At 36.1% G+C, this 20,033-nt stretch overlaps 1 protein-coding gene across 1 annotated transcript in view; it reads left to right on the top strand.

Annotated features, from left to right (window-relative positions):
- Nucleotides 1-20,033, top strand: part of FMN1 (formin 1) — a 1,985,060-nt gene that overhangs the window by 1,237,284 nt on the left and 727,743 nt on the right. The window contains exons 8-9 of the mRNA XM_044074155.1: nucleotides 14,251-14,339; nucleotides 19,670-19,799. Coding sequence (XP_043930090.1) covers nucleotides 14,251-14,339; nucleotides 19,670-19,799 — 219 coding nt within the window. The remainder of the gene's footprint in view (nucleotides 1-14,250; nucleotides 14,340-19,669; nucleotides 19,800-20,033) is intronic.

Genomic DNA, 20,033 nt, shown 5'->3' with positions numbered 1-20,033 from the left:
AGTCTCAAAACTTCGAATGTTATAACATGGAACTGGAAACCTCGAAGACTGACAATATCGAAGCCGCGGAACATCAAATTCTTTCCCAGGGAAAGAATTTGGTGGGCCATTTCCGCAGCTTCACTGTTTCCTCCACTGTCGTGCGATCTCGGAGTTGGTATATTTAAGTAGGGGGGGTGTGGGGAGGCGAAGCCACCCCACGAGAAACAGTTTGTAGTGTTTGTGTGTTTCGTTTTTGTACTGGAAGAGCAATTTTTTCCCAGGGGGAAAAAAAATCACTTTTCTCAGTCTTTGGGGTTTTCAGCTTTCATGCTTTTGGGTTCAGTGTTATAACATTCGAAGTTTTGAGACTTCGATGTTATAATATAGACCCTATATATACATGTGTGTATGTATGTATATATATATATATATATATATATATATATATATATATATATATATATATATATATATATATATGTGTGTATGTTATGTATAAATATATATATATGTATGTATAAATATATATATATATATATATATATATATATATATATATATATATATATGTAAATGTTTTAAGTGGCATTACACTTTAAAGCTCTTTACATTTCCAAGTACAATCTAAATGCAAAGAAAGACAAAGTATGAGAAGTTTCTACTAATGTTTTAGATTATGTGGGCATTAAAGTTAATTATTTCAAGTTTTCCTCCGGGTATCTTCATATGTTTGTAGTGATGAAGCTTTTTTGTTTTCCTTTGTATGTCTTTATTCCATTTATTTGTGACTGTCCCAGATAATCTCCCAATTTTGCAATAGAACATTTAATATTTGTATGAGTGGTTGATGGTCATCTGGTGAGATATTACATCTCTGTATCTGATTCAGCAATAGTTATCCCTTACACTATTTCCTATATTTAACATTTTGCTATGGGATTGAAAGTTTGCAAGGTCTCTTGTCTTCTTATTTTGTTTTGTTTTTGCCTGTCATTAAGGCAAATAGCAGAATTGTACTTTTAAAAACAGCTTCATATCAACAAATTATTATATTTAGTACAATATTCTAAAAGCACTTTTGCTTATTTAAAAATCGCATATGATATATCCGTACCATTGAAAATCTTCTAAAAGCCTTTCTGTTGCTCTGTAAGTGAAGAATTGTAAAGTAAAATATTTGTGAAGCTTATACAAAGGCTTTCAGAATCTCATATTTTGTTTAGAGAGAGACTGTTAGAATCCCATTGTATTTATTCCTTGGTGGATATCTGCTAAGAGTATTATTTAATTGTTTCTTTATATAACGGGATTATATTACCGGATTCTAACTTTACATCATCACATCTTGATTCTAGTGCTCATAATCCACCCAGGCATATTATGTTTTCCAATAAATTGACTGATATAGGACCTACATTTCTTTCAAAGTGCCATGTTTCATAGGTTCATAGGATGATACTAGGCTATTGGCCCGGAGACCCTTATAAGCCTAGCCAAGAATTTTGTCCATGTTCCCACAAAGTCAGCACCTGTTTCCCCTGTCCAGCAGGGAGACAGTTAGAATCCCAGGGGTGTATTTTCTGTTTCCCATCCAGTCATCCAAGTTCCTCTTAGAGAGCCAGAGAGGTACTCTGCTTGACATAGAAAAGGAGTCTGTTACACAGATGGGGGGAGTCTTTGGGACACAAATCTATCCCAGGTTATTCTATTAATGTCACAAACCATGTTGAGGCCTTGCATGCACATTGCTTGAGTGGAGTTTGACTTACAGATGTGTAGCAACTCCATCAAGGCTGGGTCTGAGATGGCCTTGTATGCCAGACACAGGTGAACTCTGAGCAGTCTGTATGATACTGAGTAGAGGGACAGGGATTTTAGCCTATCTGTATAGGATAAGTGTTTGTCACCCTGGATTTTCCTGGTCAGGAACCTCTGTGGTCTCTCCAGCTGCAACATGAGCTTGGCAAGGTACATGCTGAAGGGGGCATTGTACTCGATAATAGGTGTGATAAGGGAGGTGTATAGGGATGTTATCACCTCCTTGTTTTTGGATGCAATACCCTTATGTATGAGGTGGGCCATGTAGAAAGCCTTCCGTAGAGTGGAGGCAATGTGGTGGTCAAAAGTCAGGTTGCTATCAACCTGGGTGCCCAAGTCCCTCACGACTAATTGCATACTTAGTACATTATTATTAATATGATATTTAGTGGGGATGCCATTTTTCCAAAGGGGATAATGATGCATTTCTTGGCATTAAGTTTGAGGCCATGCTTCTGGCACCATTCATTAGTTTGGGTAAGGCTCTGTTGGAGGATGCTCGCATCACTAGGAGAATTTATGACGGCACCCAAATTGCAGTCACCTGCAAACTTGGTCAGCCACAGACCACTGGTTTTGGCTTGCACCTCAGAAAATTATATCCCAAATGGAAGAGGTCCCAAGACCGATCGAGTCATGTATTATGGATTTATCACATGCAGTAAGACAGATAAATCCTGTTTCTCAAAATGCCTTTTCAGATGTAAAACTAGTATTTTATCTAACCACTGCTGTCATTGTGTAGCTGTCTGAACCCAAGCTCTGCACTTTCTGGTATCTTTCTTTTCCTTTCAATAAACTAAATGATGATTGGCCTAGCTTTGTGAGTAATTCAGAAAAAAGTATTCTCATGTGTGTTTCTTCTGTATGCATCTCCCTAATTATGGAGAATGGTTAAATGATTTAAATGTGCATTACTTTTATCACAGATTCAAAAGTATCTCAGTAGCAGGAGATACTTGAAGTAATTACAGTACTCTGTGAAGATACAATTTCAGTTTGTAAAATCTTAAGCTGCAAGCCTGTTGAAAATAAAATGAATTATTTACAGGTGTTCAAGAATTTTCTGTCTGTCTTTTATAATTTATACACTGTGAATACTGGTACAGATCTTTCTTCAATTCATGCTTACTTTAGGAATGATTCATTTCTGGTATATGTTACTAAAAGTCCCTCCCACCAGCAAGAAAAAAAATTCTCAACTTAAGTCCCATTTCATTAAAACAATCCCTCACTATTTCTTTTCAGGCTATAGTCATGAGCATTGAGTTACTGATCTTCTGACAGGAGTTTCAGTGGCATTGACTTTGCTTTGATATATATATAGCACTATACTCTAAAAAGTCATGTTTTTTAGTTTCAGTTTACCCATGCCCAGAAATGTTTAAAGTTATAAGGCGATACTGATGGAATGTGCTTTTCAAAGCAGATAAGGGCATTACAAGATAGGAGTAACAAATTCTTCAAGTGGTGCTAATTCTTATCAAGAGGGGCCTACTTTGGAAATCAATAAAGCACAGCGATTTTGAGAGAGAGAGAGAGAGAGAGAGAGACTGATTTTAGACTGCTTGTCAGTGATCGCTTTTTCTCCATATAGGTCCATAGGCGTCTATTAGACTAATGACCACAAGGGCCTTTTTAAGCCTAGCCATGAATCCAAAATCTCAGAGATCTGATACCCTTGATAAGTGTAAGCATGGGCCTGGGAGATGAACCATTCACAGGTTACCTGTTTGTATCAGACACATATGTGCCAAATCAGGGATACATTGACTTTTGAAATGCAGAATCCAGAGACTTGTTCTGCAAAAAGATAAAAAAATTACTTTGTTGTACCACATTTGCTCATATTATGAGGAGCCTGAGTATAAGCGATAGGAATTTCTGTATTCAGATTCATCATAAAGTTTTATGAAGTTTTGTTGCTTAGCATTGGGAATGAGATCTCAGGTGAGTTGAGAAGATATAGTGGAACCATTTTCATATATATATATATATATATATATATATATATATATATATATATATATATATTTTATGTTTAATAGTTCTTTGACCTCTCACAATGTTTCTCCCTACATTTGCTCTGACAAGTGTCTCTCTTCCAAGTCTAGCAGCAGCCAGCTTCTACTACTCCCAGGTATACCTCTGATTAGACCATACAACTGCCCCTTCCCAAACACTGGATAGCAGTTGACCTTTAACCCCTTTTGCATGCAGAAAATTATTGAGTTTTCAAAAGGCCGTCTAAAGTTTGTATTGGTGACATCCCCTATCCAAGGCAATGCTGTCATCACTGGAACTCTCCTCCTAACTCAAGGTAGCAAGCCAAAACTATTTATGTTGTGCCATTAACATTGTAGCATTGTAGAAAAATGCTTTGTAGCACAATTGTTAAGTTTACATGAATCTGGCCAATAGTTTAATAATTCATTAACACCTATGTGCTTTGGAATGTCACACTTTCAGTACCCTATACACATATAAAAAGCATAAGGTTAACAAATATAAATAGTTTGTGAACAGTAAAAGCTACTGAAAGTGTACAAGAAGTAATATTACAAGTAAGAACTATTCTTTACAGTGATAATAGCCAGTGTGTTTATAGTCCTTCCATAAATACTATAATATATTATAATGCACACATACTCAGAATTATATTAATTTAAACAAATATTTTGTCATATCTTGTAGACTATACAACCTAGATGCATTTGTATGCCAGGCTTAAGCTTTCACATGACATAAAGAAATTTCTGAGTGCAATTTTAATGACATGTCTACAGAAATCTGAAAAATATTCTCTCTCTCTCTCTCTCTCTCTCTCTCTCTATATATATATATATATATGTGTGTGTGTGTAAATTTGCAATTTAAATGCTGCTTGATATTCTCAAAATGTGCAATTTGCAGTGCAAATATCAATTATTGTTTTCTCCAGCAATATGTACGTTTTCACCTGATGCTCTGGAATAGTTTGTAAGTCAGTTATTGTTTAGAGTTTTAAGCACATAAGGAAATATTGCTTATTTTCATAATTACTAACAAACTAGCAATATCTCCAGCACAGCATGATATAAATAGACATACAATAATGAATTTCTTTGTCTCCCACCATGACATTTCATACCATACCCCTTAACGTCATGTAGGTTTCTCAGTAATGAAAACATAAACATTTAAATATGAATAGTAAATAGCGAAAAGTGATTTATTTTTCTACAGCAGAACATCCTAGATTAACAAACTTAGTGTCATTTTGGTCAGTAACTCCTTGCCCTTTGTAATACTGCCTTTTATTAGCTGATAAGTCACACAGTTAAATAAGTCAGACCCAGAAAATGTCTGGATGCCAGAAGGAGCTATGGGTGTTAAAAGTAAGTGTACAAAAAAGGTACTATACATCCTAAGGGTAAAACCCTATGTCATTTTTTAAAACCTTTTGCCACTCTGCTGATTAGTTAAAGCATAAGGTGAGTACTGTCACTTGTCTGGTCAGGATAAAACAGATGAACATCTGTGGGTTCTGTTCAAGCAGCTTTATTATGTACAAACACATCAGGATTGAGGCTTAATAACTTTAACTTAGATAAACTTCTAAACCAACTAGCTGTCACACTCATACATGCTCATATTCTGGCTGAACTCTCAAATTCCACTGAAGCTAGCACGTGCTTGCTGTTTATATGCACATCCTGCCCTTAGAAATACTTCTTAAAGGTACAACATACACATTGTTTTACATCCTCCCTCTTTGAGAACATGTTTTACATCCTCCCTCTTTGAGAACATGCATTATTGACGACATTAATCGATATGCAATTGATACAAAATAATTCTTTGACATGCAATTATACAGAACTAAATACATATAGACAATTATGTCCAGGTTGCTGTGTATTTCACACTAGGTCTGGAAATATGACCAAATCATTTGACATAGAAATTAGAACTAGGTCTAGCAACTGGCACGGTCTCGGCTGAATGTTCAACTTTGGGGACATCAGGAATATCATTAAGAATGGAAGTACGAGTGTTGAGACATATTCTGCAACAGGAACATTGTTTGGATTGCTCTGAGATCTAATGTCTGTATCACAGGAACAATGCTGTGATATCGATTCTGATACAGAAAGAAGATGTCTGCGATTTCTCCTCTATTCCAAACCCTCAGATTCTACGAAGTAGGATCTCGGCTTGGCACATATACCTGTTACTTGACCAATCCAGTTAAAACCTTTCGCTGTTTGTATCCTCACTGTCTCTTCCTCCTTCAATGGATGAAGAAATCTGCTCAATCATAACTGCACTTTGGAAAGAACACTTTCTGAATAGTTGGGCTTTGATTGTTCTGCTGTTTTTACCTTTAGGTCTCAACAAACTGGAACTGATAGGCAAGGTTGTTCTGGTTTGCCTAGATACACATCACTGAGCAAGCAAGCCAAGTATATCATCACAGGGTATGTTTCTGAGATTGAGTAAATTCAAAAATACATTGACAGGCTTTGACTTCTCTAGTAATTGCTTTGCACTCTGTACTGCATGTTTAGCTAGTCCATTTGACTGTGGATATTCTGGACTACTAGTAACATGTACAAAGTCCCATTCTTTTGCAAATTTCTGAAACAACTGACTGGTAAATTGGGTACCATTGTCAGTGATAAGCTGGACTCCCGTGGACTGCGAAATGATGTTTCAACTTGGAGATTACAGCAATGGACATTAGGTTGGGTAGTAAATCGATCTCAAACCAGTTTGAATAAGAGTCTACTAACACTAAGTAATGGTGATTATTCCACTCGAACATATCAGTGGCTACTGTTGACCAAGGAAGTACAGGAACTTGACTTAGGTGAAGTGATTCTTTTTGCAAATGCATTTAGTACTATTGCTACTGAACAAGAAGAAAGTACTTTATCAATGTCTTTTGCTAGAGAAGTCCAAAATACTAGTCCTCTCGCCCTTCCTTTGGTAGATTCTGAACCTGGGTGACCACGATGCAAAATCTGGATATATTCACATTGTAAGGAAGCAGGAACAGCAATTTTAGGACCTTTGAAAATAATGCTACCTTCCATCAACATCTCATCTCTGTAAGGAAAATAAGTTTCAAGCGGTGCACTAGATTGCTTTGATGGCCTTCCTTCATTAATGAAGTTGTTGAGCTTTTGCAAAACTCTTGCATGATCTCTTAGCTCATCAAGTCTCGTGGTAGAAAAATGATGCATTTCCATGACATCAAAGTCAAAATTCTCTGCATTAAGCTGTTCCATTGTATTTCTTGGTGATCTGGATAAGGTATCAGCCAGATAAAGAAGTTTGCCTTTTGTATAGACCATTTTGAAGTTATACTTTTGCAATTTGTGCATCATTCTTTGTAGTCTTGCTGAAGCTGAATGTATAGGCTTCTTTAAAATAGTGACTAGAGGTTGGTGATCAGTTTCAATCTGAATAGCTTAACCATAAATATAATCATGAAACTTTAAACATGCAAATACTATTGCCAAATGTTCTATCTTAATTTGAGCATATTTCATTTCAGTTTGGGTAAGAGTTCTAGATTCATAGGCTACTGGTCTCTCCTCTTGAATAACTGCACCAAGACCAGATTGTGAAGCATCACAGGAAAGAGTTACTGGTTTATTGACATTATAGTATCTTAATGTAGGTGGAGTGGCAATTTTCTGCTTAAGGTCTTCTGCTCTCTTGTGCTGTTCCAACCAAGACCATGTAACATTTTTGTGTGTTAGCTCTCTCAAAGGTGCTGTCATCTCATTGAAATCTGTTAAAAACTTGCCTAAATAGTTGACCACATCAAGAAAACATTGTAGAGCTTAGATATTATCCAGTGCTGGCATTTTTAGAATGGCTGCTTGCTTGAACAGTTCTGGTCGCAAGCCAGTGCTAGTAAATAAATGACTTACATATGTAACTTCTGGTAGTCTGAATTTGCACTTTAGAGGATTGAGCTTCAAGTTCACTTCATGTGCTGTATCTAAAACTTTCCTAAGGTTTCTGACATGCTCTGCTTCACCATTGTATCCAACCAATAAATGATCTACTATTATGACACAAGGATAACCTGAAAAAATGTGCTGCATTGGATGCTGAAAGACTTCACTTGCAGAATTTATTCCAAATGGCATCCTGAGGAAGCTACATCTTCCAAACGGGGCACTGAATGTAGTTATTAGTGAAGATCTGCAATCAAGCATCACTTGTCAAAACAGTGGCATTCGGTATTAGGGCTGCAACTTCCTCAACTTTGCGCATAGGATGATATGGTCTCTCTAATGCTTTTTAAGTCACTTGGATCAATGCATATTCTGATTTTGTATGAACATTTTTTGTGGGCTACTACCATGGACGACACCCACTAAGTAGGTTCTGTAACTGGACAAATTACACCTTGCAGCACCATTTTATTCAACTGAACTTTGACTCTGTTCTGCATAGCCACTGGAACTTTTCTTGCTGGTCTGACCACTGGACTATCTCTGGGTCTAACTTCATAGACTACACATCTGGAAGATTGTCTCCCTTGTCAATGAAAACATCAGCATACTCTGAGAAAATAGCTTCACTGATGCTAGAACTGGGACAAGTGCTTATATGATGAACTTCATTGGTAAAAGAAAGCAAATTCATTCTCAAACTGCTTCTGGGACCCAATAATGACTGCACAGGTCTTCAGACTACATAGAATAGTAAGCTGTAGCAGTTCCTAGCCAAATAACACAAAAGCACTACTTCACTTTCATAAACAACAAGTTTTGCACAACTAGCCACATTAAGTTGGTCACCCGCTCTCACCTTAACAAATGTGTCTGCTGACATAACAATACGCTTTGAACCAGTGTCTACTTTGAGCTTGGTGGGTTTACCATTGATCTGGACAGTACAAAACACATAATTATTTACCAATAAATCTACTGCATCAACCTTTTCACCAATTACTGATATACCATCTACACAGAAAGTAGGGTTGCAGCTCTGTATATGATCAACTTGCTTTTTTAAGTGACCCTTCTTTATAACTGTGTGAGGTTTACTTGATTTGCAAAACTTTTGAAAATGGTTCTATTTTTACACTTGTGGCATTGCTGACTAAATGCTAAGCATCTTTTTCTTTTAGACTCACTATTGGCACTATAATTGTGGCAGTTAACAGTAAAGCTTGATTTGGGTTTTGCTGACTCACCCCTGTACTGCACTGAGCACGTCCTTTTCACTGAAATGGTCTTAGAACTTGCTGGAAAACTACAGGTTTTACCTGTCACCCGCAGGGGTTACAGCTGCCATGTGCTTAGGCCTGCTTCTGCTAGCCACATGTTGCATGCTGTCTACATTTGCTCTGGAGCCTGCTGAAACCATACTGTTATCACTCGCAAGCATATTTGTGTATCTTTCTGTAACTTCATGGATTTGACAAATCTCAATAGCTTTGCTCAGCATTAAATCACTGTTGCAAAATAAAATCTTTCTCACTGTAGCACTGTTAATACCGCATGCAATCCTGTCCTTTATTAACTCATCTTTTAAAACACCAAACCTACACATTTTAGCTTTGTTTCTCAGGTCAGTAATATAAGCTGCAAATGTTTCTCCTAGCTTTTGATCTCTTGTGTAAAACAAATGCCTCTCTAAGGTAACATTTGTCTGGGGGTTGCTCATTTCCCTGAATTTGAGTTTCAGACACTCTGGGTCTTCCCTTGATTCAGCGTGTACAATATAATGGTTTTCCCATTCTCCTTTCTATACTGCTGTTACATACACAAATGAATGCTCTCTTTCAGTGGCCTCTGACCCAGCTAGGTTTAGCAACATGAATGCCCTGGTGCATGCATCTTTGCCAGAATAAGCTACTTGCATAAAAATATTGTACTCTTTCTCAAATATTCCCCACTTCTCTGCAATATTCTGATCAAATACAAGTGGACCTGGTTTGCCAAGTATTCAGGAACACACACATTATATATATATATATATATATATATATATATAATGTGCCAGAAATTTATGGCCAGTACTTGTAACTATGCCCAATAGCACAACAAACCTCTGAATAACTTGTGAAATAAGTCTTCGGGGTGCAATAATATTCTTGAAATCACTGTACTGTAAGAAATCACATCTTAGTGTAAGAAACATTTCAAAATAACTGCACTGTGCAAACAAACTGGGCAGAAGAAGCTCAGAATAAGAAACATTTAAAATAACTACACTTTGAGAATAAACAGTACACAGCACACTGAAACTTTCCCAAAATGGCTGTAATTTGCTAACTAACCCTTTACGGTGCAAGAAACGCTCTGTAATGGTGGCACTCTGAGAATAGACATACCCAGCACAAGAAACTTTTCAAAATGGCTGTATTTTGATTGCACTCTACAAAATAGTTGCACTTTGCACACAAACTCTTCGTGATAAATGCACAGTAATAAACATGCACTGTAAACACTTTTTGAGATACTTTAACTCTAGTCATGCCCTTAATTAGCTTCAATCAATGCAAAATAGTAGTTTATGCCAAAACACAGTATTTGCCAAAAAATATGCAGTCGCCTTGCTTTCTTTATGCTTAATGTGCACTTTTTGCCCTTTTATTATTTTTGTTTTTCTCGTTTAATGTCTTTTCATGCCCATTATACTTTTTGTGTGCTCGTTTTATTCTAAACGTGCTCATTTTACTTTAAACATGCTCATTTTGCAATTCCGAGGTTATTCCAAACTCCTTGTGTACTTTTCTGATGATCATTTTATCAGATATCTTAATTTTAAAATTTTGTTTAAGTAATAAATGTTTTGTCTCCCATTTGCTTAATAACACATTCTGTGCCCTTGTAATGCTCTGTTTTATATTTTTGATGCAATAAATTATTCATGCAATTTTTCATTACCTTTAGTTCATTTCTGGCCTTTGTCTGTACTTGGTTCACTTAGTTTACCTTCGCTGTTGACTCTGCACCTAGTAGCTTTGAAAAGCAGTCTTTTCACCATGTCGCTCGTCTGGTCAGGATAAAACAGACGAACATCTGTAGGTTCTGTTCAAGCAGCTTTATTATGTACAAACACATCAGGATTGAGGCTTAATAACTTTAACTTAGATAAACTTGTAAACAAACTAGCTATCACACATTACATAACTCTGGCTGCAGTCTCAAAATGGGACTCTAGCTAGCATGTGCTTGCTATATTTATATGCATGTGCTGTCCTTGGAAACACTTCTTAAAGGTACAACACACACACACTATTCTACAAGTACTAACTTGTGGGTGTGCTGTATATTATTTTGGAATCAAAATTGCTTTAACCTTCATTTGTTATAATTACTCACTTTTTTAAAATGTATTAATTGTGATGGTTAATTTGCCTGCCACCATCCACATTGGAGAAAACATAGAAGAAGCTGCAAGTCATGAAGTGTGTGCATGGTAACAATATTATAAAAATCTGAAAGTGGAAGTGTTAGATACTCTGGGGCATGTTGTAAAATGTGAATCGTGCACATGCCCTTTATGGAAGTATCTGGTAATTTTAGCAGAAGTGGTCAATGTCAATACATTGAATTACATTAAATCTTCTTTGGGCTCCAGGGTTACCACAGTTGAATAAATGTTTTTGTTTCTCTGATTCATTACTAGGAGGTGCGGATAGTTGTGCTCTTACATGAGATATTTGGTAAAAACTTGTTTTTGTTTGTATTTTTCCTTGTGGTGTTTCTGTTAATGAAACAACGCAATAGAGGCATGTGTCGTTGGACCATGTGCTTGTTTGGTTATCACAATTTTAGCCCATGCAGTAAATATTTTGTCTGTATTTCTGATATAACTACTGTTATAGACCTAGGATTTTCATTTTGCATCAAAATGTCAAAAGCTACTAGTGTGATGAGCACACATTCATAAAATTGAATGTTTATGCTGTAAAGCTTGGAAACAGTTAATATTATCAGTGCACGCAAGTTGCGGTACTACCTGCTGACATGCACTAGTTTTCTTTCACGGTTTTCATTCCAAAAGTGGCTCAGCACTTGATCACCATTCGCATGCAAACTGTGCAACTGGAGCAGTGGGATACTTTACAAAACATTGTAGATATGACTCTATGTGCAGAAAAGTCAGCCCTGTATTTTTGAACATTAGCAACAAGGTGAGCAAATCACAAAAACACATTAGAACAATTTTCACAATTCAATTGCTTACCCAAAACATTGACAGGAGTCGGACTGCTTGTTGGTACACACACAAAGATAAAAGCACCAATTTACACAACAGCTACTTGAGCTGAAGTGCCTTGGCCAGTGTCCTGAGGTACAAGCAGGAGCAGAATGCTAATTTACCATTATTGTGCTGTCCTTTATTATTTGAGAGAGGTTCACGATCTAACTGCCCAGGAGGCCAGTCAAGTATAACCTTTCAGAAAAAAAATATACATATTAATCATTTAGTCAAACATTTGTATATGTACCTTTCACAAGAGTCTCTGGTTGCATTACAGAACAAAGTAAGAATTACAAATAACATTTCGGGAAATAAAAATACATTTAGTAGAAAAAAAATAAGTGCTGTCAAATGCCTAAGGGAATGGTTGAGACTTCAGGTGAACATGAAGTCAAACTCAGTGGGCCTGTTGTAGAGCAGCTGTGGAAGGTTATTCCACAGGCTTAGGCCTTCAACTGAGAAGACATTAAGCTCAACAGAGCTTAGATGAGCCCTTGCAAAATTTAGTTGTTCTTCACTTGTAGAATAGAGGACCCTTACAAGATGGTAGAAGCCTTTTCAAGTCATTTAAATTGCCAGGACCTAGATTGTTCACTGCACCATAAACTAGTACCAAAATCAGATTTACTAAGGTAGACGTGAATCTTAAAATCATATGCATTGATCTCAGCAGTACATTAGTGGTCGGGGAGCAGACATGAAAAAGTTTTTCAATGGCAGCAGCAGAATCATGGCTGCTATATGTTTTCATTCTTCTATTTTCTTTCTGTCATAAACCGGTTTGCATATAAGCACTGAAAGCATAATGTATAGTGATAGACGGGAACCTGAAGATCTAAATTAAATGAATGGCTAAAATAGCAACAGTTTTGAACTAAATGTTTAAAACACTGAGCTCAGCTGAGCAGTCACTGTTTGACGATACCATTCATAGCCGAACTGCACATTGGCATTGACATAGTTTATAATATGGATGTCATAATCAAACCTTGAGCTGTTTATATCAAGAAATGCCTTAAATTGTCTCATTATGTTGGAAGTCCATTATAAAGTAATCCACAAAATGAATACAATTATCCTGTTCCAAAGATATCGTATGGAAAGTGTAGAAATATCTACAATGTAGAAAATTGTTTAATAGCTTTGAATAAAAAATATAGATAAGGAAGCCTGAGGGATGGTGCATACAAAACATGGGTCCCTAGAAGTGTATGAGGCAGATAATGATAGAACACTTCATTTATTGTAAGAATAAATAGTGGAAGATTTTAAGTTCTGGGACATAACCCTCTTGATAGCGGTTGATAGGTTAGACCAGCCAAATATAGCTAGTGGATTGCTACACTATTGTTTATGGTGAAACTGAGTTTTTTGTTGGACAGGGATGTTAAATACAGTGCTGAGTGGTTTTTACCGAACACACAACTCTTCTATCTGGCAACACTGAGAGTCCTGATCATGGTAACTAAGTGGCATTGACGTATATGGGTATCAGACTTCAGTCCTACCTCATGTAGGTTGCATGTTTTCATACAGTTTGGGTAGCTGGATGCTATTTTGCAGAAACACACCTAGTGATATTTTTTTTCCATTTCTTCCCTTTTTTTGTTTAATGTGCACAGAGGAAGAGGATAATTTGAAGATTGCAATAATGCCCTAATTGCAACAGAGTTTAGGGTCACCAAGTGTACAAAATAATTTCTGTCAGGTGATCATATTTTGGGGAGTCTTTTATTGAAAAGTGAAAAAAAAATGTACACAATAGTAAAGCAATTTCCTTTGCAAGTTTTGTAAAACATTGAACTCTTAGCTTTGCTTTATGCTGTATCTCAGCATTTTCATTGAATTTTACATAAATATTGCACACTTGCAAAAACATGTCCTATAATTAATGCTAACAACATTGGTGTCCGAGATACTGAGTTCATATTAGCTTTATAAGAAATGTACCAGCATTGCTGACACTTATGCTTAAATGGTATTTACATTTGTAAATAGAAATAAGGAATATCCCACAAACCAGATTTTTTTTTTTTTGAAAATTGGGTGCCATATTGTGAGTTTCTATTTAAGCTGCAGCCCATTTGAATTTAAAAGATTTGGACAGTAGTTATATCCGATATTTAGTATTGGTTTCAATATGGTAATGAGCTAAAAGCAATGCAAATGCTAGACATGTCTTTGGCAAAAATTAAACTGACCACGTTTTTATTTGCTGCATTACAGAGGGCACAGACTGAAGAACTTGAAAAAATAAATTCCCATTTTCAGACATCAAAGGAAGATGAAGTAAAGCTCTTAGACAAACCAGAACAGTAAGTATTTCAGGATTACCTTAACCAATTAAAGCCACATACTAAGTCAAATCAGCAGTTCAGCGAAAGGCCATTAATGGAATGTATAGGTTTACTGTACAAATGAGCAAGACTGTCTTATGCAGCAACTCAGAAAGACACTGTATGGCTTCTCAGCTCCTTGCTGAGTACAGACTGAGTGAGGCTCTATTGACTAAAGTCAAACATGTTGATGTTGAACGCAAAGATCATTGTTTCCCATGGGAAATTACTGCCGGTGAGGTTTCTTTGTTAGCAGTGATTCATTTGTTTTCACAGATTTGATATACATTTGGGAAGTGTGAAGGACTTTTCTCAACATTGGAGATGGGGATGCAAGGTGGCTTGCCTCCCAGAAAAAATGCTTAAATTAAATGTTTTTTCATCAGATTGAATTCAGTTGTGCTCAACAAAATAACTCTTTGCTGAGATGGAGGTCAGTGAGTCAAGCTGGAAGCTTCATAACTGTGGTATTGTGACAAAACATATTATTGCCAATAATTTTTGACTGACCCACTTAAAGGCTAGAGAAGAGTATGGCTTGTTTTGACAGTATTTCCTGATCTGCCCCCCATCTATAACCTACTTTTGTGATTTGGGCTGTGATTCTCATACCATTCAGACGGCTAAGTGAAAACGTGGCATATTTGTATTGCTGCTTCAGTATCATTCTAAGCAGGATCATTCTAAGTGCTCTGTTTTCTATGTTGGAAAATGCCCTCATTGCCGGTCACACCAAAGTATTCTGAAATACTCAGACATCAGCCAGTATGAGAACAAGTTTGCATGCTTTTGCATGAGTCCATTGCCTTTAAGCAGATAGTGTGCATATAAATAATTTGATAGTCAACATCAAATATGTTTTGTACTCTTCTACTGCATGAGATGATGCAAGTATAGCTTTTGACCAGTTTTCTGAGGGATACGTGCTTACAAAAAAATTTAAGTCTTGACTCATTGGAAGCAAAGTGTTGATATACATATGAAGTTGCCAAAAGGTTGTGCCAGCCAGGTACTCTGCCCAGAGGGACAACATTTTAAACTATGTTTCTGATCATGGTAAAACTGTCATTTGTTGATTTTTAGATTCTCTTTTCAAAAACAAAAAGTCATTGTTGTCAAACCCATTAATTAATTTTAAGCATACACTAAAATTAGCTGTTTGTTTTGTTATTTAGAACACTGTAATATATTTTGAAGTTATACTGTTTTATGTGACCAACTTTATTTTTTGCTCATTTTTGGTCACACATTTTGCACTTAGAATAAGGCTGTAACACAGATCAAGGCATAGCTTTTAAGAAGCACTTTGATGATGGTATTCATCTTGGCTAATGTGCACGAGTAAACAGAATGCCTTGACTCAGAGGGACAGTGTGCAGATAAATAAGTCTAGATGATCTGTCAACAGAGATGAAGACAGTAGGAAAGATATAAAGCAGTGTGTCAGAAGAGCTCTAGAGCAGCTAGCTTTGTTTTTTTTCTTTTCTTTTCTAGGTTTATTTTGGAAGAAATTAGATAACTGACATAGTAGGTTTATTGCTTTTCATTATTGCTTTCAGTAATAAAGCTGTTATAGTGACAAATATAGTACTAATGTAGACTTCCTACACTAATCAAGAAATAATGCCTGACAGAGTGGGCATTAGTGGGTACTGATAGACCACCAAGATATGTTATAAGGCCAGCACTGCAGAATGGATATATATAACAGAAAATATTGATTGTGGCAACCTCTTTATTCACTCACCATGATTGTCATAATGGATATTCAAAAAGCATTAAACAAGAATGCACACATGTTACTGAAGAGCAGGACAAAGTTATTGGAGGCATGAATGGTGGATCTGGATCTCAGTGACTAAATTAGCAGGAAAAATGACTGATCTGCATGTCTGGGAAAAGGAAGCTTGGAGACCTACTGAGTATACATAATCTCTGCTAACAGAATGGACTGATATGTCAGCAATAGAATTATTGGGAGAAAATGTACATAGAACATTAAGTCAGGCTTCACCTGAGACCTACAAGTGACCTAAGTATTTCTGGATCTATTTTATTATAGTATACATGTAGCAGGAGCAATGTTATCCCTTTTATTTTTGGAAAATTGACAAGAGATAGTAATGGAGGGTTGCTGAGTTTTCAGCAGAGAGGCAGGAAGGAATACACGTCTTTTCCCTGCAGTGCAGTTGCTCAAAGTTTAAAAAAAAAAAAGCAATGAAGTTCAGGTTAATCTACCCTGCATACTTTAAAGCTTTATTTCCTGCAGCTGCTAAGACTTGTAGGCTTATAGGTACTTGCTAGGCTAAGATCCATGAGGATCTTTAGAAGCCAATCCATACATTCCTGTGAAGATGTGTCTAATTTCTCGGGATGTGCTGCAGGTTGTCAGATCCTGGTCAGTACTTAGCCACCAATTGGAGCACATTCCATAAGCAAAAATAGATGGGCATCAGCAGCAAGAGCAAGCTGTTCAATGAAATAAGAAGCTGAAACGATATTCTCTGTTGTGCAAACAAGGATCCTAATGAGAGAAAAGTGAACAACAGCATCCTTGCTTTAAAAAGAAAGTGTCCATTAGTAATTGTTTTAAGGCAGGGAACTGTTAATAGACAGATGTTGAAGTGCGTAATCCAAAAATGTTTATATTATCCTTGGACCACTCGCCAAAAGGACTCTGATATGGTGTGGTATTATTTAAATATGAAATAAAGCTATTCTTCATTTTCCCCATGCTGATTTTGCAGATTGACTGTAGTCTCTCTCTCCATCTTGTTGACTTTCACCCACTTGTTCTTGAATGTGTAGGAAGCCACCTACATCTACTGGAGTTCACATTAGACAAACATTTTTGGTGTACTTCAGATGTATTGATTTTTTTTTTTTGTATGGTGTATGCTCTTTCATTATGTTAAGTAGTTAAGGTTGTCAAACATTTTGCCCATTAATCAACGCTCTATGACATATAAATTATTTATTTTGGCACATGAATTTTTCAGAATATATTACTGAATGGAAGCGCAATGAAGTTAGCAAGTGACAAACACTGACATCACTCATGGTAACACTGTATCATATTGTATCATTTATTCTTCATATGGCTTCATTCCACAGAAAACGTTAACACTTTTAAAGCTGCCACATGAAATCTCGTCACATGAAGATGTGCATTTTAACGAGTTTCCCAATATCTGCAAATCAAAGATCACTAAACAAACTCACCAAATTGTATTTGACTAGAAAATGTTATAGTATATGAAAGAAGGTAGAGAGCACCCCTCAGAACTTTTCCTCTAGCTATGTAGATCCCATCATAAGGTCGCAGCACCTTGGGATGGATATCTTCATAGAAAGGTTTCGGTTATCTGATTCAATGAAACAGATTTGGTGAGTAGAGTTTTGGTAAGCTGTTTTGTATGTATTTCAAGGTATCACCTTATATAGGTACAGACTAGTAACCCATTTCTCTAGGATAGTGCTGGCTGGCTGTAATATTAACCAAAATGGAGTGGGACAGATGTGTGATTCAGTAAAATCTGCATTAATAAAATGCTAATCAAACTGTTCTCAAGCAGTGGAGGAGGGGTTCCAATAAAGCTTATAAACAGTAGAGTGAACTGTCACAGACAAACTGTTAAAGACTAGAAAAAGACACAATTACTACAGAAGACCTAAATACTGCTTTTGAAGAAAAGACCAAAAACTGTGCAGAAACGGAACAGCAAGCTGCTAAAATGTAATCTGAAATAGAAACTGAGAGAGAGAGAGAGGAGAAAATTGCTCCCGGGAATTAATGCCACTGCTGACAGACAAACAGACCAGAATACCAACTTTCAAACCGCAAGTCTTTTTGTTTCTTAAGTTAGAGACTCTAACTTCATTCATAAATTACCTCTGACATTCAAGACCTCATTTCATTTCCTTTGTCCTCAGTTGCAAGACTGTTCAGTTTCACATATCCCTAATGTTTGAGATTGGTTAATTTGTTTACTCTTGAAGATAAAAAGACTGCTTGATTTATTTTGCCTGAAGTTCAGAAAAAAAATTTCTGAGTTACTTTCAAGTAAAAACACAAGAACAAGCCACCAAACGCCATTGTCTGTTTGGTTAACTCATTCCCTGCAGTACAGCTCTTTTGAGTGTATAGTATACTTTTAACTCTCAGTGGGTGTTACTTGAGCCTTTAAAAAAATTAAGTTTTCACCTTACAGTTCAAACAAATATTCATATCCCTGAAACCATACATGTTGCTAGAAAACTGTAAATGGCAAACTATTCAAGATAAATCTTTACATTAATGGCATTCATTCATTTTGGTGCTTTAAAGTGGATTTTATAAGCCAAAATAAAGGCAGTGAGTATTAATTTTGTTGTGTTCTATAAACAGCTTATGATATCTCAGTAACCATTCAAGCAAGACACATACTTCCAGCAGGATTTTCTTCATACAGCTGTGAGTTTTCATGTGAGGCTATGCAGTTCTGTCTGTGTAACCTGAATGTTGGGATAGTTAGATAAATATGAAAATTATTACAATACAGATAATCATTATGCAAATAATAATCAGTATCTCTTTAGCTGCATTAGACAGAGGTCAGATATCAGTACAGTTGTGTTTGTCATCATGTATGCTTTCAGATGAAAATTTCTGATACCTTGTATGTAGAATAGTTTCGGAATTATTAATGCAAATATGAACTAGCAATATTTGATGCCTAGACGCGTTAGTAGGAGGTAGCTGAAGAAATGCATAGAGGGTGCAGTAGGTTATAAAGAGTTAATCCATCTCATCACTGTGTTTGACAAAGTTCTTAATGCATAATTCCGAGGTTTGCTTTCTTGGATTATATCAGTTATAAAAATGTAATAAACTACATTGAACCTTACATGCCTATATATGAAAAACTCTTCATTTTACAACTTTTCTGCAGTCAGTTGAACATTTGTAACAGAAATTTTGAATTGCGTCCATGAAATTAGTTCAGTACTCTTCCCCATGAAAATTGTAGCGTAATTACATATTATTTCATGCATTTAATTGATCTTACTCACTATTGCTTTTTCTTGAGTAACAGTGAATAGTTTGTATGATTATGTGCCAGACAGGAATTAACTTTAGCCTGAATTTGAGGATTTTATACATTTACAGCATGCTGCAGAATTTTTCTTAAGAAATGTCAAATAGTACATTTGTTAATATGTTCATTGAACTTGAGCAGTGCTAAATGTTTCACCACTTGATTTATAATAATATCTTTTTGTATTGCTGCTGTTAATGATGGTAGTTAATTGTAATGTATTTTTTGTAGGTTCTTGTATGAGTTATCCCAGATTCCAGACTTTGCAGAACGTACACATTGTATCATCTTTCAGTCTTTATTTTCTGAATCACTGTCTTCATTGGATCGCAAGGTGGACATTATAATGAGATTATCTAAGGTATGATTAGTATGTGATTATGAGTACACTGCAAGGTAACACAGTAAAACAGCCAGCAGTCATTGTATTGTTACTCAACACACTGAATATTCCGGCAGTTCAGAAGCATTGCAGTATGTGATGGGACTGAGGTCCATAGAAGAGAACAGGGCATACACCCACATTGTCTGTTTCTATGGGTTACTGTTGGCATATTGATATACCCAGCATATTTGAGGTCACATATCTTCTGAT

Source organism: Protopterus annectens, chromosome 6.part0 (genome assembly GCF_019279795.1).
Source record: "Protopterus annectens isolate FY-2018-M chromosome 6.part0, PAN1.0, whole genome shotgun sequence".
NCBI lineage: Eukaryota > Metazoa > Chordata > Ceratodontiformes > Protopteridae > Protopterus > Protopterus annectens.
The sequence above is the reverse complement of the archived record's forward strand: the minus strand, read 5'-3'. Positions and strand labels throughout refer to the sequence as shown.